Source organism: Dreissena polymorpha, chromosome 5, assembly GCF_020536995.1.
Source record: "Dreissena polymorpha isolate Duluth1 chromosome 5, UMN_Dpol_1.0, whole genome shotgun sequence".
NCBI lineage: Eukaryota > Metazoa > Mollusca > Bivalvia > Myida > Dreissenidae > Dreissena > Dreissena polymorpha.
This window is the reverse complement of record NC_068359.1, coordinates 113,884,118-113,905,915: the sequence shown is the minus strand read 5'-3', so window position 1 is coordinate 113,905,915 and position 21,798 is coordinate 113,884,118. Positions and strand designations below refer to the sequence as shown.

The window sequence follows — 21,798 nt, the reverse complement described above, 5'->3', positions numbered from 1 at the left end:
TTTGAAACTATTTTATTGCCCATTTACGCAGATGGAATCATTCCTCGCACTTAACAAATGTAAACAATTGAAAATAATTTTTATTGAGTGACATTAGGCATAGCTTCAACGTATGTATGTATGTAGGTTTGTTAACATAAAAAAAACATATCAATTTTATAATAATGAATTAAGACTGATATAAGATATTATGGTATGAGATGGTTTTCTTTAATGCAGTGAATGTAATGTAACCGTCGTGCAAGAGATTTCAAGCTATATGAGGCCAATCGCCACTCTGGATCAGCAGACGTTTATAGGGCGTACCACTTGAGGCAAAAGTCAACAAGACCTACTAGGTAAAAAGAGAAATGTACTTTGACGTACAATATGTACGTCGAACTACATTTTTGTACTTCGACGTACAAAATTGTACTTCGAGGTACAGTTTTTACAGACTTTTGAGTGTTAGCCAATCAGAAGACGCCTTACATCTGTTGCTTAAAGTGACAGTCCATGTTTTAAATTTTATCAAATTATATTTCTTATACAGTTATTAAACGTTTACTTCTATCATTTTAATTGATGATAATGTTATAAAAGATATTATATGCTAGGTAGCTCTTAAATGTATATTTTGTTAATAAACTTTCTTTTAAAAGTGACTGCAGCTAGATTTCACAACCTGTCACTGACTGTGGTGTGAAAAAAGACAGCGCTTGAAAACACCTGTGTTTTATCGTTATAATAGAATGTCTTTAAATTTTTAAGAAAATTAAATGACTTCAAAGTAGATACTTTTTTAAATTCTTTTTTTTTCAATTTTGATATTTTTATTCATTTTGTCCTCAATTAAAACGGAGATTTTAAACATTTATTATGAATAAATCTGAACGAAAAGCGGCTCAAGAGACGAGTGTTTTGATTGGCTGTTCAGAAAATATGTTCGTCGAAGTACAAAATGTACTTCGGGGTACAAATATATACTTCGAAGTGTATTTCATATTTGTACAAGTACAAATTTATGTTTACCTAGAAGGCTACATAGACTTTCGACCCAAATAGTACGCCATAGATTTATTCCATAAATCAATATTTTTCGGGTGAAGGATTCACGATTGGAATGCAATAGGCATTAAGCCAACTATACTGAATATGATTCACAATTTTAAATAAAATTAAACACTAATTAAACTTTTTTATAATTTCAACATTTTAAAGAGTTTCTGGCCTATTGATTTATGGCATAAATCGTCTGCTGATCCAGAGTGATTGCGCAATAATCGAGTACTCTGATTTTTGGGGTGACGTCACGATAAATAGGTAACTCACGCAAGTAGTGAATGCTATTGCAGTGTGTATGGAACTATCGGCTTTCCGTTGTTAAACAAGCTGCAAATAAACTAATTTGACGTGCATTTAACGGTAATTAAATAAATCTTTGAAGGTAAATCGTTTGTTGTTGCCTTTTTCGCATTAATTCGGAAATCTTGTTACTCGTTTTCTTATTATATCGATAATTGGTCACTGAAGGATAATCACATCATCGAATAATCTATTGATATGTTAGAACAAATGAAAATATACTTTAAATTTATCAAATACCATTCAAAGCTGATTTTTAGGGGGTAAATATAATATGACCAGGGGTACAATACCAGTTGGGCTAAAACTTATCTGGAGCTTATTGTGTATTAATAGCTGTATACGTATACTTCCTGTTAAGTTAATTTGTATCATGAGTGGTTATCTGCGTGAATAGATAAGTATTGAATAACAATCTTATCAGGCCACAGTGTGTACATTGGCAGTGAGGTGATCAGATTACGGAGATTTTGACACGTACATTTCTGTTAAGTTGTCTGTTTTCTGAAATTTGTTGTATTGCATTTATTTTATTTCTGGCTATTTACAAGGATTTTTTTCCACGCTACTTGTTTGAACTGTGTTCATGATGAAATAAACATGAAATAAAGTGAATTTCAAATAAATGCACAAAATCTTGTGCGTTCTTCGTTATGGCGACAACGTTTTTGTCTTCTTTCCTTAAAGAATCTGACTCAGTTCTGGATTATTGTTGCACTTCGTGTGAAGAAGACAGTAGTTGTATCGTGGCAGAGTTTTTCTGTGAAAAGTGTGAGAAATTTTACTGTGAAAAATGTATCGCGCCACACAAGCAACTGTTTAGAACGCATGTCACATATGGTCGAGCAAATGTGGAAAAATGGCCTGTTTCGAAGGCCATTACGGACATCTTAGAGAAATGTGAAAACCACGTTAATAAAGGATTGAAACTGTTCAGCGAGGATCACCATCAGCTCTGCTGCAGTACCTGCGTGCTCCTTAATCATCGGTAAATATGTCACCGTGGTTTCAGGTTTTAGAAAGTGAGACCAACGCGTTATTGGTTGTTTTCATTCTGGACGATAACAGTATTTGCACTTATATAAACTGCTATTACAATTGACAAAACGGTGTGGGGGTATTTTGAGTAAAGTTAATGAAAACGCTCTTGTAAACACTTGACTTTTTTAAATGTGCGGTTCCAACTTTGTCCTTGCTGTAAATGCAGTTTGTGTTATAATCAGAGAAAAAAGGTTAATCTTTTTTTTATAAATGGTTCATATTTTAGGAATAGTGTTAGTTGTTTTTTATTAGTTATTTGTTTTGCGGTAACCTAGAATTCTTTATTACATTTCTTATACAGGCAGTGTAGCAAGGTCAACCTTATTGCTGAATCTGCCAAAACCTGTGATTCAGAAGACTTCAATCAGTTATTGTCAAGCATGAAATCAAACCTTAAGGAACTGAATAAACTGCAAAACTCAAGACAAAATACCATCCTATCTCTACAGGAGTCGTATGCAGAACAGCTACATGCAATACGAGATATATACAAGAAACTAAAATCTTCTTTGAAAGATCTCGAAGAGAAGACAATAAAGGCCTTGGATGATTTGATGGATAAACTAAAAAGTGCCCTCACTACCGATGTTGACCACTGCACACGGCTAAAAGACAAGCTCATGCGCCTCAGCGAAGCCGTTCAGGACCTTGGTGAAAAGGAAAATCAGGATCTGGCCTTTATTGGCAGAATAAAATGCATGGAAATAATACAGCAGTCGGAAACATATATGAACGATAATAATTGTACGATTGAAAATGTTATAAAATTTGTTCCAAACGCTAGCATAGAACAATTTCTGACAAAACAGTCAACACTGGGACTACTCATACATCCAAACACGGCGATATTTGTGAAGGGAAAAACGGAGTATGATGTGAGAATAGCTGATGATTCTAGTGAACCATGTGATATTGAATGCATAGTTCAGGTTGCCAACGGCCAATTTGTTGTCGGAGACTGCAAACACAAAAGCATTAAGCTATTAGATCAGCATTTCAAGGTAAAAAGCCACTGTGCTGTGTCTGGTGGTCCGAGAGATATGTGTCAAATCACTTCTAGCGAGGTGGCGGTTGGTCTTGGCACACGTGAGATACAGTTTATATCTTTGAACAAAGCACGACTGGCAAAAGACAGGGCAATGCAGTTACAACATATTTGCGTTGGGATTGCTTTCCACCTTGCCAAATTATACATAACATCTGGAACAGCTCTGTACCAGTACACGCTATCTGGCTCGGATGGGAACAAGTTGCATGAGGATACATCAGGTACAAATACAGGTAATCACGGCCATGTTCATTGTTTTTTATGGAAAACAGCTGCATATGAGACATTCATGCTTTAAATGATTAATTTACTATGAATTCCTGACGCGAATATAAATCATTGTAAATTCGTTCGTACAGTTAATATTGTAGAATAAAATTGGCTGTTCACTTCTTCACCTACCGAAAATATTTGAGAGTAAATAAAACAGATACTATTTATGTATTGTATCTTATTTATAATGCAAAACATATACAAATACCACTATTCATATGTATCGTATTTTGTGTCAATAGCGTAAATATTTGTTTTGTTTGATTTTAATTGAAAGTTTCTCTTGTAACAGTGGACATTTCGAGCTCGGATTAAGTCATAGGCGTGACCCTGAGCTTTGGAGCAAATTGTTCCATAATATAACATTTAAGAAAATGCCTTCATGTTTAAGCATGTTTGCTTACCCCAAATAACGCGAGTAACGATCTGGATTGCTTGTTGTTTAATATGCATATAAGCTACATATCATTACATTGTTTACATTGTCTACTCCTTTAATGAAGAAATGTGCAGTTTGTAAGGAAAAGGAACTGTTAAACCGTCATTTGATATATATATATATATATATATATATATATATATATATATATATATATATATATATATATATATATATATATATATATAAATATATATAGTGTTATAAATCACGTGTTCGAAATGTAATGTATTTAATTTGTCGTAAATTTTAACTTTTGTAATAGCTATTAGTATATTCATGTATATAAAACCCCATTTACACAGCTTGAAACACATTAGTATTGAGTATTTGAAGTAAAACCTGTATAATGAGATAATATTCATTACTTTTACATAATGAATTCATATTCAACATTGTAAAAAACATTAATGTAGGTAATGCTATAAAACGACCACTCTTATGTGTCAAATTATTAATATATAATTACATGTTAAACCGATCAAAACAGAACATCTAAAATTGTTTACGTTCAGTATTAAAGTGTGCGGTGAGTCCGACTGGCGACATGATCTTCGTCACCAACTGTGGAAAGCACAAGCTCCTCACACTTTCCAAGGATGGGACTCTTCTCTCTAGCTTCGGTGACCCTGAACTGCGAGATACGCGGGGTGTCCATGTGACCCCTGTGGGGCAGGTACTAGTGTGTGGATACAACTCCAAAAATATACTGCAGTTGGATAGCGAAGGCAAGAAGAAGCTAGCTACATTGGTAACAGAGAAAGACGGATTGGAAGGCCCTCCTCAGACAGTCATTTTCAACAGCACTATTAACTATATGATTGTGGGACAGCGCGACAAAGACAACTTACTGGTATTCGGAGTTAAATAATCACAATTGTGTTTATAGTAAGGTACTTTTAAACTTACTCTTATACATTTTTCATTTTCGATTTGTATTACACATTTCTAGTATATATTTTATATTGAAGTATTGCCCCAGTTTGTATAATTTTTGCAAAACTGTACGACTGTTCGAAAAGTACATTGAAACTCGCTTATCTGTAAGAAATCAGAAAATCGTTGGCGACAAATTGCAGTTTACCTTTGTATGCCCTCGTTAATGTGGCATATAGTAATTTTTAATTATTAATTTTATATCTAAAACGCCCAGATATTTACCTGATTTTTGGTTTGTGAGTCTACCTGCATACATAACAGATTAAGTTCAGTTTCGTTCCGGTCCATTGATTTGTGGCCATGTAACGTCCATGTCGTCTCGTAATAGTAGTCCTAGTCAGTTCTTGGTGTTATTTAACGCCAAATACTCAACTGTTGCTTTAATAAGATATGTGACATATTGTATAAATTGAAAAGTCATGTGTCCAAAGCGATTGTCAGAAATTTGATAATACAGCTTTATATAATCATTAAGTGCTTAATACATATACATTTGAAATATTTTAAAAATAAAATGCTGAACATTTAGCGTATTTATTAGTGAGTACCAGTTAAATAAATATAAAGAGTGTACGGTAGTATATGGAACAACACAATTAAAACAAGCCTTTTCGTTTGACCACAGCGGGCTTAAATAATGTATCCGAAAATACAAACAATAAAGATTCATAATATAAAATGTTATGTATTTATTTATCATAATCATTTATAAAGAGATTTCGATAAACATGCACAGGCAGTTCGATGTGCACCACGTCCGCTTTTTTCACATGTATCTAGTAATGCTTAAATATTGTCATTCACTGTAAAAATACAATAAATGTAAAATAAAATAAACTGATCTGTGTTTGTAATGTTTTTGTAAAAAAAATATTGACTTCTGACTGAGCCTTTTTACCCCTTATGACACAGTTATAATGTGGGAATCGACAAAATAAGTCAAATGTTCTGCCAAATATTGATAATTAAGCACAGACAAAGGCTTCTGGTTGGTGAACCATTTTGAAATAGTGAAATAAAAATATGGTACACATACTAATCATGTTATACAAGGAAAACTGCACCACCTCATTGCAGCCAGGTTTTTTATCGAAAAATGTCTAAACACTCTTAAGCAATGCGTGATAATATAAAAAGAAAAGTTGTGAAATGGTTCGTGATGATTGAGTAAAAAATAAGCTTTCTTGCTTGTCCACAACGTTTCAATAAAGTCACACACGAAAAACTGCCCCTCCGTCTGGGTGTTTTTTACGGACTGGAACTATTTTAAAACTCGAAATGAATATCAATCGATGAAGATAATCTCTTTTGCAAGTTTAATGATGACTGGGCTAAATATTCTGAATTTTCAAAATGTTAGAAAGGTATTTCAAGTTGACATACTGACCTAGTTTATGACCCCACATGACAGAATATAGAACTCAGTCAAAATATCACATAGACAAAATTTAATGTAAATTTTTCTGACTAACTTTCAAGAAGATCAGCCAATAATGTCACATCAACAATATTCAAAACATGGAATGTTTAATGCGGATATGACACAGCATACACAAAGACCATCTAAAAAGCTGTTAATGATGAAATAAAACTAATTATTGTAATTCTCTTCAGCAAGAAGCAACATCAACCTGTGTTATATAAAAGGCTGCACTTCAGCCCAAATTACAGACTAAACTAACAAATCACATAGCAGCTATATTTTTCCACTGACTGGAACAATTATCGAACTCAGTTGAGATATCATTACAACAAATATTTTGAGAAAGTTTCATAAAGATTGGGAAAAAATGCGACTTCTAGAGTATTAACAAACTTTCACGATAGCCATATAAGAAAAACGTCCCACCCACTGGTGGCGATGTTTTTCAACAGACCGGATTCAATTTCGAACTGGTCCTAGACATAATAATAAAAAAGATCTTCTGAGCAAGTTTCATGATGAGAGGACTAAAAATGTTAGTTACTTCTACAGAGTAAACAAGGTTTCACTATAGCCATATTAGTAAAGCTGCCCCGCTACTGGTGGCCATGTTTCAAATGTACTGGAACAATTTTTGATTTCAGCCAAGACATTATACGAACAAATCTTGTGACAAAGTTTCATGAACATTGGAATAAAAATGTGACTTCTAGTGTTAACAACGTTTCACTACAGCCATATAAATAAAACTGTAATGCCCCATGGTGGCCGTGTTTTACAATGGACCGTTACACAGCTAAGATGTCATAAGAACAAATCTTCTGACCAGGTTCATTCAGATTGAACTAAAAATGTGACTCCTAGAAAAAATTCAAAGCGGAGCAGAAGGGGACATAGTGTTTCTGACAAACACATTTCTTGTTTGGAAATGAAATGAAAGATAAAAAAATGTCCTATATATATATATATATATATATATATATATATATATATATATATATATATATATATTGTATCCATGTTTTAAATGATTATTTATAATATATGGTAAATAAAACGGATTACAAAGTTAATCAGTTAGTATTTTTTTATATAACGGATTTGTTCAGGCAAAAAATGAAATCAGTTATTTTGTAGATAGCTCATTCATGCCCCTTATTTCGTTACCGTAGGCATAGCAACTCAACTCAAAATTAATCCACAGTTTGCAAATATATGCCCTTGATGTTATTGTAAGCCAATAATAGGTGTCATTAACACCTCATTTTAGGTACACCACCTCTATAAAAGCCCAATTTGCCGAAACCTCCACGGCATTTACTATATAAATCCAATTTACCGACCTTGTCATTTACCGAAACCTCCAGCACCCAATATTTCCATCAGATTCAGGCCATGTTCCGAAATGTTGGAATGTACAAATATATGCAAAAATGAAAACATTGTTGGTATTTTGAAATCGTGTTATTATGATTAATTTCTGTTACGTGTTATTATGATTAATTTCTGTTAAACTGGTATTAAAAATGGAAGTCTTTACTAAAAAGCTGTTTTTGTCCCCTACCGGTGATTTTATGGTGAAACCGGAGTGGACTTATGGCTTGCGCTCCGTGTGTCAGTCTGTCCGTCATATTTTTTCATGAAACTTGATACATGGGCAGATGGCAATATGGAGATTATGCACGTCAATTCATTTTGTTCCTACGTCAAAAATTGTGATTGCTATGGCAACAAATATTTATTTTTTTAAATGACAACGGTGGAGTTTCACCGGTAGGGGAAAATATTGCTTGGTAATCTCTTGTTAATACTGTTTGGTCTTTCGGAATAAATGTTAAGATACAAGTGTTTGCAATGTTGGATTTGATGAAAACTTTTACTTCGATAAGCAATTAAATTGCACATGAAGTTGATTTCAAGGATATGAATGTAAGTGTCAAATGAATAACATACGTATTTTTGAAGTAAAACAAGTTCAATAATTTATACAATCGTCAGGTTTATATTTACTAAAATTCAATTTATTTTTATATACCATCATTGTTCTTCTGGTTTAAATGTTCATATCGCGGTCATCGCTTCATGTCTTCACGTCACGAATTTTAAATCGACTAAGCTGTGTAACCGAATTAACCAAACTACCCATGATAGCTTATAGTGTAAGTCAGCCTTAGAGACACGTTGAGGTTAGTCAAGCTATCAATCTCCACGCAGAGTTGTCGTTCCTTGCTCTCACATACACCTCTGCGAAAGGCTCAGCACGCCATATTGACCAGAAACTGGGAAAAACCAAACACACGCATTAAAAGTATATTTTATTTGGACTTTATAGGATCAGAGGCGTAAAATTATGAAATAGGAATTTTAAATTTACGATACATCGTGCAAAAACTTGCGAGTTTTAATGCAACTCTTTGAAACTATTTTATTGCCCATTTACGCAGATGGAATCATTCCTCGCACTTCACAAATGTAAACAATGTATAATAATGAATTAAGACTGATATAAGATATTATGGTATGAGATGGTTTTCTTTAATGCAGTGAATGTAATGTAACCGTCGTGCAAGAGATTTCAAGCTATATGAGGCCAATCGCCACTCTGGATCAGCAGACGATTTATAGGGCGTACCACTTGAGGCAAAAGTCAACAAGACCTGCTAGGTAAAAAGAGAAATGTACTTTGACGTACAATATGTACATCGAACTACATTTTTGTACTTCGACGTACAAAATTGTACTCGGCTGAAGTTCAAACTCATTTAGATAATTTATACTTATATTGCAATTCTTGGGGGTTAAATGTTAACACTGCAAAAACGAAAATAATGGTATTTCGGAAGAGAGGGGGATTAAAAGAAAACGAAAAATGGGTATATAATGGTAATGCTATTGAAGTTGTTGATAACTTTAACTATCTAGGCACAGTGTTGAATTATACTGGAAGTTTTAAACTAAACCATGAGCATTTGATTGGTAAAGCCCTTAAGGCCATGAATACATTATTGTCTAAATGCAACGAATTTGACATAAAACCGAAAATATTTTGCCAGTTGTTTGACTCTTTTGTGGGTTCGATATTAAATTATGCTTCAGAAGTATGGGGTTTCACGAAGTCCGATGATTTAGAACGTATACATTTAAAATTTTGCAAACGCTTACTTCAGGTAAAAATAAATACATGTAATGTTGCTGTTTATGGAGAATTGGGTAGATATCCATTGTATGTAAACAGGTTTGTTAAAATTATTAAATATTGGTTTAAAGTTCTGAACAATGATAATATCATACTGAACACTGTGTACAAACAAGCCTTGAGCGACTGTAATAAAGGTTTTACAAACTGGGTCTCAAATGTCAAGAACATGTTAAATAATTTTGGATTTGGTTATGTTTTTGAAAATCCAAACGTTGTACATGTTAATAGTTTTATTAGCGAGTTCAAATGAAGACTTGTTGACAATTTTAAACAAGAATGGTACGGTAAAATTAATAATAGTACTGTATTAGATAATTATACAGTTTTTAAAAACTGTCTGGAATATGAAACATATTTAGATTTACTACCTAGACGACTGCGACTATTTTTTGTAAGATTAAGAGTCTCTGCACATCCTTTTAGAATCCAAACTGGGAGATACGCCCAAAATAACATACCACGAAATGAACGTTATTGTTTATGTTGTAATGACTTGGATTTAGAAGATGAATACCATTTTCCTAAGTGATCTTAGGAAAAAATATATAAGCCGCAAATTTTATATAAACCCATCCGTATATAAATTCCACCAGTTATTAGTTTCATGTGACAAATCAGTTATTTCAAATGTATGTATATATTTGAAGGAAGCTCTTGCTTTAAGAAATACAATTCTGAATAATGTTGTTTAAACAAATTCATTACCGCTTTGATGGGATTTACGTATTCTTGCAATTGATTGTGTTTCTTTATTTTTGTATTCGCAAATGACCATTTATGTTATGTTAAGTTTAAAAATATCCATTACCGCTTTGATGGAATATACGTATCCTTGCGTATGCGAATATACGTATTATTGCAATTGATAGTGTTTATTTACATTTGTATTAGTAAATGACTTATTATGTTATGTTATGTTTAAAAAATAAATTTCATTACCGCTTTGATGGAATTTACGTATTCTTGTAATTGATTGTGTTTAATTATATTTGTATTCTTAAATGACCATTTATGTTATGTTATGTAATGTAATATTGTTAACCTATTTACGTGACAGAAATCAATGTATATATTTGTGTATGAAGACGATGTACTTATGTATAAGTCTGAATAAACTGTCTGTCTGTCTGTCTGTCTGGTACAGTTTTTACAGACCCTTGAGTGTTAGCCAATCAGAAGACGCCTTACATCTGTTGCTTAAAGTGACAGTCCATGTTTTAAACTTTATCAAATTATATTTCTGATACAGTTATTAAACGTTTACTTCTATCATTTTAATTGATGATAATGTTATTAATGATGTTATATGCTAGGTAGCTCTTAAATGTATATTTTGTTAATACACTTTCTTTTAAAAGTGACTGAAGCTAGATTTCACAACCTGTCTGACACTGACTGTGGTGTGAAAAAAAGACAGCGGTTGAAAACACCTCTGTTTTATCGTTATAATAGAATGTCTTTAAATTTTTAAGAACATTAAATTACTTCAAAGTAGATACTTTTTTAAATTCCTTTTTTTTAAACATTTATTATGAATAAATCTGATGGAAAAGCGGCTCAAGAGACGAGTGTTTTGATTGGCTGTTCAGAAAATATGTACGTCGAAGTACAAATTGTACTCGGGGTACAAATATATACTTCGAAGTGTATTTCATATTTGTACAAGTACAAATTTATGTTTACCTAGAAGGCTACATAGACTTTCGACCCAAATAGTATACGCCATAGATTTATTCCATAAATCAATATCTTGCGGAGGGAGGATTCACGATTGGAATGCAATAGGCATTAAGCCAACTAAACTGAATGTGATTCACAATTTTAAATAAACTTTAACACTTATTAAACTTTTTTATAATTTCAACATTTTAAAGAGTTTCTGGTCTATTGATTTATAGAATAAATCGTCTGCTGATCCAGAGTGATTGCGCAATAATCGAGTACTCTGATTTTTGGGGTGACGTCACGATAAATAGGTAACTCACGCAAGTAGTGAATGCTATTGCAGTGTGTATGGAACTATCGGCTTTCCGTTGTTAAACAAGCTGTAAATAAACTAATTTGACGTGCATTTAACGGTAATTAAATAAATCTTTGAAGGTAAATCGTTTGTTGTTGCATTGTTTGCATTCATTCGGAAATCTTGTGTACATTGGCAGTGAGGTGATCAGATTACGAAGATTTTGACACGTACATTTCTGTTAAGTTGTCTGTTTTCTGAAATTTGTTGTATTGCATTTATTTTATTTCTGGCTATTTACAAGGATTTATTTCCATGCTTCTTGTTTGAACTTGTTTGAACTGTGTTCATGATGAAATACACATGAAACAAAGTGAATTTCAAATAAATGCACAAAATCTTGTGCGTTCTTCGTTATGGCGACCACGGTTTTGTCTTCTTTTCGTAAAGAATCTGACTCAGTTCTGGATAATTGTTGTACTTCGTGTGAAGAAGACAGTAGTTGTATCGTGGCAGAGTTTTTCTGTGAAAAGTGTGAGAAATTTTACTGTGAAAAATGTATCGCGCCACACAAGCAACTGTTTAGAGCGCATGTTACATATGGTCGAGCAAATGTGGAAAAATGGCCTGTTTCGAAGGCAACTACGGATATCTTAGAGAAATGTGAAGACCACGTTAATAAAGGATTGAAACTGTTATGCGAGGACCACCATCAGCTCTGCTGCAGTACCTGCGTGCTCCTTAATCATCGGTAAATATGTCACCGTGGTTTCAGGTTTTAGAGAAGTGAGACCAACGCGTTATTGGTTGTTTTCAATCTGGACGATAACAGTATTTGCACTTATATAAACTGCTATTACAATTGACAAAACGGTGTGAGGGCATTTTGAGTAAAGTTAATGAAAACGCTCTTGTAAACACTTGACTGTTTTAAATGTGCGGTGCCAACTTTGTCCTTGCTGTAAATGCAGTTTGTGTTATAATCAGAGAAAAAAAGGTTAATCTTTTTTTTCAATAAATGGTTCATATTTTAGTAATAGTGTTACTTGTTTTTAAGCTCTACTGGCCGAAGGCCTGGAGAGCTTATGTCATGGCGTGGTTTCCGTCGTCCGTCCGTGCGTGCGTTATACTTTTTCTTGTTTACGCGATAAAGTCCACAGTTTTCATCCGATTCTTTTCAAGCTTATTCAGTGTCTTTATATTAATAAGGGCTCGAACCCTATTGAAAATGGGTTAAATCAGAGTAAAAAGTCCAGAATTATATCCCCTTGAATTTGAGAAAATTGTGAAATAAGGCTTGTTTACGCAATCAAGTCCACTGTTTTCATCCGATTCTTTTCAAACTTGTTCACTGTCTTTATATTAATGAGGACTCGAACACTATCGAAAATAGGTTACATCAGAGTAAAAAGTGCAGAATTATCTCCCCTTGAATATGAGAAAATTGTGAAATAAGGCTTTTCTACGCAATAAAGTCCACAGTTTTCATCCAATCATTTCCCAACTTGCACAGTGTCTTTATCTGAATGATGAGTCAAACCCTTATCCAGCATTATCTCCCCTTGAATTTGAGAGAAAAAATGAAAATCTTTAATATTTTGCCATCACTTTTGCAAGATTGAAGATAGCAATTTCATATATGGCATGCATGTGTATCGCATGGAGCTGCACATTTTGAGTGGTGAAAGGTCAAGGTCAAGGTCATCCTTCAAGGCAAAAGGTAAAAAAAAAATCAAAGCGGCGCAGAAGGGGACATGAAAATGAAAGATTAAAAAATGTCCTATATATATATATATATATAATATATATATATATTGTATCCATGTTTTAAATGATTATTTATAATATATGGTAAATAAAACGGATTACAAAGTTAATCAGTTAGTATTTTTTTATATAACGGATTTGTTCAGGCAAAAAATGAAATCAGTTATTTTGTAGATATCTCATTCATGCCCGTTATTTCGTTACCGTAGGCATAGCAACTCAACTCAAAATTAATCCACAGTTTGCAAATATATGCCCTTGATGTTATTGTAAGCCAATAATAGGTGTCATTAACACCTCATTGTAGGTATACCACCTCTATAAAAAACCAATTTACCGAAACCTCCACGGCATTTACTATATAAATCAAATTTACCGACCTTGTCATTTACCGAAACCTCCAGCACCCAATATTTCCATCAGATTTAGGCCATGTTCCGAGATGTTGGAATGTACAAATATATGCAAAAATGAAAACATTGTTGGTATTTTAAAATCGTGTTATTATGATTAATTTCTGTTAAACTGGTATTAAAAATGGAAGTCTTTACTAAAAAGGTGTTTTTGTCCCCTACCGGTGATTTTATGGTGAAACCGGAATGGACTTATGGCTTGCGCTCCGTGTGTCAGTCTGTCCGTCGTATTTTTTCATGACACTTGATACATGGGCAGATGGCAATTTGGAGATTATGCACGTCAATTCATTTTGTTCCTACGTCAAAAATTGTGATTGCTATGGCAACAAATATATTTATTTTTTTTACTGACAACGGTGGAGTTTCACCGGTAGGGGAAACTATTGCTTGGTAATCTCTTGTTAATACTGTTCGGTCTTTCGGAATAAATGTTAAGATACAAGTGTTTGCAATGTTCGATTTGATGAAAACTTTTACTTCGATAAGCAAATAAATTGCACATGAAGTTGATTTCAAGGATATGAATGTAAGTGTCAAATGAATAACATAAGTATTTTTGAAGTAAAACAAGTTCAATAATTTATACAATCGTCAGGTTGATATTTACTAAAATTCAATTTATTTTTATATACCATCATTGTTCTTCTGGTTCAAATGTTCATATCGCGGTCATCGCTTCATGTCTTCACGTCACGAATTTTAAATCGACTAAACTGTGTAACCGAATTAACCAAACTATCCATGATAGCTTATAGTGTAAGTCAGCCTTAGAGACACTTTGAGGTTAGTCAAGCTATCAATCTCCACGCAGAGTTGTCGTTCCTTGCTCTCACATACACCTCTGCAAAAGGCTCAGCACGCCATATTGACCAAAAACTGGGAAAAACCAAACACACGCATTCAAAGTATATTTTATTTGGATTTTATAGGATCAGATGCGTAAAATTATGAAATAGAAATTTTAAATTTACGATACATCGTGCAAAAACTTGCGAGTTTTAATGCAACTCTTTGAAACTATTTTATTGCCCATTTACGCATATGGAATCATTCCTCGCACTTCACAAATGTAAACAATTGAAAATAATTTTTATTGAGTGACATTAGGCATTGCTTCGACTTATGTATGTATGTAGGTATGTTAACATAAAAAAAACATATCAATTTTATAATAATGAATTAAGACTGATAAAAGATATTATGGTATGAGATGGTTTTCTTTAATGCAGTGAATGTAATGTAACCGTCGTGCAAGAGATTTCAAGCTATATGAGGCCAATCGCCACTCTGGATCAGCAGACGATTTATAGGGCGTACCACTTGAGGCAAAAGTCAACAAGACCTACTAGGTAAAAAGAGAAATATTCTTTGATGTACAATATGTACATCGAACTACATTTTTGTACTTCGACGTACAAAATTTTTTGTACTTCGAGGTACAGTTTTTACAGACCCTTGAGTGTTAGCCAATCAGAAGACGCCTTACATCTGTTGCTTAAAGTGACAGTCCATGTTTTAAACTTTATCAAATTATATTTCTGATACAGTTTTTAAACGTTTACTTCTATCATTTTAATTGACGATAATGTTATTAAAGATGTTATATACTAGGTAGCCCTTAAATGTATATTTTGTTAATATACTTTCTTTTAAAAGTGACTGCAGCTAGATTTCACAACCTGTCTGACACTGACTGTGGTGTGAAAAAAAGACAGCGGTTGAAAACACCTCTGTTTTATCGTTATAATAGAATGTCTTTAAATTTTTAAGAAAATTAAATTACTTCAAAGTAGATACTTTTTTAAATTCTTTTTTTTTACCAATTTTGATATTTTATTCATTTTGTCCTCAATTAAAACGGAGATTTTAAACATTTATTATGAATAAATCTGAAGGAAAAGCGGCTCAAGAGACGAGTGTTTTGATTGGCTGTTCAGAAAATATGTACGTCGAAGTACAAATTGTTCTTCGGGGTACAAATATTTACTTCGAAGTGTATTTCATATTTGTAAAAGTACAAATTTATGTTTACCTAGAAGGCTACATAGACTTTCGACCCAAATAGTATACGCCATAGATTTATTCCATAAATCAATATCTTGCGGAGGAGGGATTCACGATTGGAATGCAATAGGCATTAAGCCAACTAAACTGAATGTGATTCACAATTTTAAATAAACTTTAACACTAATTAAACTTTTTTTTATAGTTTCAACATTTTAAAGAGTTTCTGGTCTATTGATTTATGGAATAAATCGTCTGCTGATCCAGAGTGATTGCGCAATAATCAAGTACTCTGATTTTTGGGGTGACGTCACGATAAATAGGTAACTCATGCAAGTAGTGAATGCTATTGCAGTGTGTATGGAACTATCGGCTTTCCGTTGTTAAACAAGCTGTAAATAAACTATTTTGACGTGCATTTAACGGTAATTAAATAAATCTTTGAAGGTAAAACGTTTGTTTTTGCATTGTTTTCATTCATTCGGAAATCTTGTTACTCGTTTTCTTATTATATCGATAATTGGTCACTGAAGGATAATCACATCATCGAATAATCTATTGAAATGTTAGAACAAATGAAAATATACGTAACATTTATCAAATACCATTCAAAGCTGATTTTTAGGGGGTAAATATAATATGACCAGGGGTACAATACCAATTGGGCTAAAACTTTATCTGGAGCTTATTGTGTATTAATAGCTGTATACGTATACTTCCTGTTAAGTTAATTTGTGTGTCATGAGTGGTTAGCTGCGTGAATAGATATGTATTGAATAACAATCTTATCAGGCCACAGTGTGTACATTGGCAGTGAGGTGATCAGATTACGGAGATTTTGACACGTACATTTCTCTTTAGTTGTCTGTTTTCTGAAATTTGTTGTATTGAATTTATTCTATTTCTGGCTATTTACAAGGATTTTTTTCCACGCTACTCGTTTGAACTGTGTACATGATGAAATAAACACGAAATAAAGTGAATTTCAAATAAATGCACACAATCTTGTGCGTTCTTCGTTATGGCGACCACGGTTTTGTCTTCTTTCCTTAAAGAATCTGACTCAGTTCTGGATTATTGTTGTACTTCGTGTGAAGAAGACAGTAGTTGTATCGTGGCAGAGTTTTTCTGTGAAAAGTGTGAGAAATTTTACTGTGAAAAATGTATCGCGCCACACAAGCAACTGTTTAGAACGCATGCCACATATGGTCGAGCAAATGTGGAAAAATGGCCTGTTTCGAAGGCAACTACGGACATCTTAGAGAAATGTGAAGACCACGTTAATAAAGGATTGAAACTGTTCTGTGAGGATCACCATCAGCTCTGCTGCAGTACCTGCGTGCTCCTTAATCATCGGTAAATATGTCACCGTGGTTTCAGGTTTTAGAGAGACCAACGCGTTATTGGTTGTTTTCAATCTCGACGATAACAGTATTTGCACTTATATAAACTGCTATTACAATGAGTAAAGTTAATGAAAACGCTCTTGTAAACACTTGACTTTTTTAAATGTGCGGTTCCAACTTTGTTCTTGCTATAAATGCAGTTTGTGTTATAATCAGAGAGAAAAAGGTTAATCTATTTTTTATAAATGGTTCATATTTTAGTAATAGTATTAGTTGTTTTTTATTTGTAATTTGTTTTGCGGTAACCCAGAATTCTATATTACATTTCTTATACAGGCAGTGTAGCAAGGTCAACCTTATTGCTGAATCAGCCAAAACCTGTGGTTCAGAAGACTTCAATCAGTTATTGTCAAGCATGAAATCAAACCTTCAGGAACTGAATAAACTGCAGAACTCAAGACAAAACACCATCCTATCTCTACAGGAGTCGTATGCAGAACAGCTACATGCAATACGAGATATGTACAAGAAACTAAAAGCTTCTTTGAAAGAACTCGAAGAGAAGACAATAAAGGCCTTGGATGATTTGATGGATAAACTAAAAAGTGCCCTCACTACCGATGTTGACCACTGCACACGGCTAAAAGACAAGCTCATGCGCCTCAGCGAAGCCGTTCTGGACCTTGGTGATAAGGAAAAACAGGATCTGGCCTTTATTGGCAGAATAAAATGCATGGAAATGATACAGCAGTCGGAAACATATATGAACGATAATAATTGTACGATTGAACATGTTATAAAACTTGTTCCAAACGCTAGCATAGAACAATTTCTGACAAAACAGTCAACACTGGGAGTACTCATACATCCAAACACGGCGATATTTGTGAAGGGAAAAACGGAGTATGATGTGAGTATATTTGATGATTCTAGTAATCCATGTGATATTGAATGCATAGTTCAGGTTTCCAATGGCCACTTTGTAGTCGGAGACTGCAAACACAACAGCATTAAGCTATTAGATCAGCATTTCAAAGTAAAAAGCCACTGTGCTGTGTCTGATGGTCCGAGAGATATGTGTCAAATCACTTCTAGCGAGGTTGCGGTTGGTTTTTACACAGGTGAGGTGCAGTTTATATCTTTGAACAAAGAACGACTGGCAAAAGACAGGGCAATGCAGTTACAACATAAGTGCATTGGGATTGCTTTCCACCTTGCCAAACTATACATAACATCTGGAACAGCTCTGTACCAGTACACGCTGTCTGGCTCGGAAGGGATCATGTTGCATGAGGATACACCAGGTTCAAATACAGGTAATCACGACAATGTTCATTGTTTTTTATGGAAAACAGCTGCATATGAGACATTCGTGCTTTAAATGATTAATTTACTATGAATTTCTGTCGCGAAAATAAATCATTGTAAATTCGTTCGTACAATTAATTATTGTAGAAGAAAATTGGCTGTCTGCACCATGTTAACTTCTTCACCTAACGAAAATAATTGAGAGTAAATAAAACAGATACTATTTATGTATTGTATCTAATTTATAATACAGAACATATTCAAATACCACTATTCATATGTATCTTATTTTGTGTCAATAGCGTAAATATTTGTTTTGTTTGATTTTAATTGAAAGTTTCTCTTGTAACAGTGGACATTTCGAGCTCGGATTAAGTCAGAGGCGTGACCCTGAGCTTTGGAGCAAATTGTTCCATAATATAACATTTAAGAAAATGCCTTCATGTTTAAGCATGTTTGCTTACCCCAAATAACGCGAGTAACGATCTGGATTGCATGTTGCTTAATATGCATATATGCTACATATCATTACATTGTTTACATTGTCTACTCCTTATATATATATATATATATATATATATATATATATATATATATATATATATATATAACTTTCATCATAGCTATTAGTATATTCATGTAAATAAAACCCCATTTACACAGTTTGAAACACATTAGTATTGAGTATTTGAAGTAAAACCTGTATAATGAGATACTATTCATTACTTTTACATTATGAATTCATATTCAACATTGTAAAAAAAACATTAATGTAGGTAATGCTATAAAACGACCACTCTTATGTGTCAAATTATTAATATATAATTAAATGTTAAACCGATCAAAACAGAACATCTAAAATTGTTTACGTTCAGTAACTAAGTGTGCGGTGAGTCCGACTGGCGACATGATCTTCGTCACCAACAATGAAAAGCACAAGCTCCTCACACTTGCCAAGTATGGGACTCTTCTCTCTAGCTTCGGCGACCCTGAACTGCAAGGTACGTGGGGTGTCCATGTGACCCCTGTGGGGCAGGTACTAGTGTGTGGATACAGCTCCAAAAATATACTGCAGTTGGATAGCGAAAGCAAGAAGAAGCTAGCTACATTGGTAACAGAGAAAGACGGACTGGAAGGCCCTCCTCAGACAGTCATTTTAAACAGCATTAGTAACTATATGATTGTGGGACAGTTCGACAAAGACAACTTATTGGTATTCGGAGTTAAATATTCACAATAGAGTTTATAGTGAGGTACTATAAATCTTACTCTTAAACATTTTTGCACTTTCGATTTGTATCACACATTTCTACTATATATTTTATAATGAAGTATTGCCCCAGTTTGTATAATTTTTGCAAAACTGTAAGACTGTTCGAAAAGTACATTTGAACTCTCTTATCTGTAAGAAATCAGAAAATCGTTGGCGACAAATTGCAGTTTACCTTTGTATGCCCCCGTTAATGTGGCATATAGTAATTTTTAATTATTTTTTTTATATCAATAACGTCCAGATATTTACCTGATTTTTGGTTTGTGAGTCTACCTGCATACATAACAGATTAAGTTCAGTTTCGTTCCGGTCCATTGATTTGTGGCCATGTAACGTCCATGTCGTCTCGTAATAGTAGTCCTAGTCAGTTCTTGGTGTTATTTAACGCCAAATACTCAACTGTTGATTTAATAAGATATGTAACATATTGTATAAATTGAAAAGTCATGTGTCCAAAGCGATTGTCAGAAATTTAATAATACAGCTTTATATAATAATTAAGTGCTTAATACATATACATTTGATATATTTTAAAAATAAAATGCTGAACGTTTAGCGTATTTATTAGCGAGTACCAGTTAAATAAAAATAAAGAGTGTACGGTAGTATATGGAACAACACAATTTAAACAAGCCTTTTCGTTTGACCACAGCGGGCTTAAATAATGTATCCGAAAATACAAACAATACAGATTCATAATATAAAATGTTATGTATTTATATATCATAATCACTTATAAAGAGATTTCGATAAACAGGCACAGGCAGTACGATGTGCACCACGTCCGCTTTTTTCACATGTATATAATGCTTAAATATTGTCATTCACTGTAAAAATACAATAAATGTAAAATAAAACTAACTGATCTGTGTTTGTAATGTTTGTGTAAAAAAATATTGACTTCTGACTGAGCTTTTTTACGCCTTATGACACAGTTATAATGTGGGAATCGACAAAATAATTCAAATGTTCTGCCAAATATTGATAATTAAGCACAGAAGAAGGCTTCTGGTTGGTCAACCATTTTGAAATAGTGAAATAAAAATATGGTTCACATACTAATCATGTTATACAAGGAAAACTTCACCACCTCATTGCAGCCAGGTATTTTATCGAAAAATGTCTTAACACTCTTAAGCAATTCGTGATAATATAAAAACAAAAGTTGTGAAATGGTTGCATGATGATTGGGTAAAAAATAAGCTTTCTTGCTTGTCCACAACGTTTCAATAAAGTCACACACAAAAAAAACTGCCCCACCGTCTGGGTGTTTTTTACAGACTGGAACTATTTTCAAACTCGAAATGAATATCAATCGATCAAGATAATCTCTTTTGCAAGTTTAATGATGAATGGGCTAAATATTCTGAATTTTCAAAATGTTAGAAAGGTATTTCCAGTTGACATACTGACCTAGTTTATGACCCCACATGACAGAATATAGAACTCAGTCAAAATATCATATAGACAAAATTTAATGCAAATTTTTCTGACTAACTTTCAAGAAGATCAGCCAATAATGTCACATCTACAGTGTTCACAACATGGAATGTTTAATGCGGATATGACACAGCATACACAAAGACCATCTAAAAAGCTGTTAATGATGAAATAAAACTAAAAATTGTAATTCTCTTCAGCAAGAAGCAACATCAACCTGTGTTATATAAAAGGTTGCACTTCAACCCAAATTACAGACTAAACTAACAAATCATGTAGCAGTTATATTTTTCCACTGACTGGAACAATTTTCGAACTCAGTTGAGATGTCATTACAACAAATATTCTCAGAAAGTTTCACGAAGAGTGGGAAAAATGCGACTTCTAGAGTTGTAACAAACTTTCACGATAGCCATATAAGAAAAACTTACCACCCACTGGTGGCGATGTTTTTCAACAGACCGGATTCAATTTCGAACTGGTCCTAGACATAATAAGAAAAAACATCTTCTGAGCAAGTTTCATGATGAGAGGACTAAAAATGTTAGTTACTTCAACAGAGTAAACATGGTTTCACT

The 21,798-nt window shown here is 33.3% G+C and overlaps 2 protein-coding genes across 5 annotated transcripts; both read left to right on the top strand.

Moving 5' to 3' along the window:
* The first annotated feature begins 1,761 nt into the window (after positions 1–1,761).
* Positions 1,762–20,653, top strand: LOC127832373 (uncharacterized). Of its 4 annotated transcripts, none has more exons than XM_052357811.1 (4): positions 1,762–2,332; positions 2,687–3,032; positions 17,882–18,515; positions 19,383–20,653. In XM_052357811.1, exons 1-4 carry the CDS (start codon positions 1,998–2,000, stop codon positions 19,745–19,747), a joined length of 1,680 nt encoding a protein of 559 aa, XP_052213771.1. In that variant the 5' UTR covers positions 1,762–1,997; the 3' UTR covers positions 19,748–20,653. The 4 variants fall into 4 exon arrangements, with proteins under 4 accessions (XP_052213771.1, XP_052213772.1, XP_052213773.1 ...); XM_052357813.1 differs by lacking the exon at positions 1,762–2,332 and adding an exon at positions 2,482–2,576; XM_052357812.1 differs by lacking the exon at positions 2,687–3,032 and having other exon boundaries at positions 1,763–2,332; positions 17,536–18,515.
* Positions 3,338–5,209, top strand: LOC127832376 (uncharacterized). The gene is made up of 2 exons (XM_052357815.1): positions 3,338–3,666; positions 4,661–5,209. The coding sequence occupies exons 1-2, from the start codon at positions 3,426–3,428 to the stop codon at positions 5,014–5,016; spliced, it is 597 nt and encodes a 198-aa protein (XP_052213775.1). The 5' UTR covers positions 3,338–3,425; the 3' UTR covers positions 5,017–5,209.
* Positions 20,654–21,798: the final 1,145 nt, after the last annotated feature.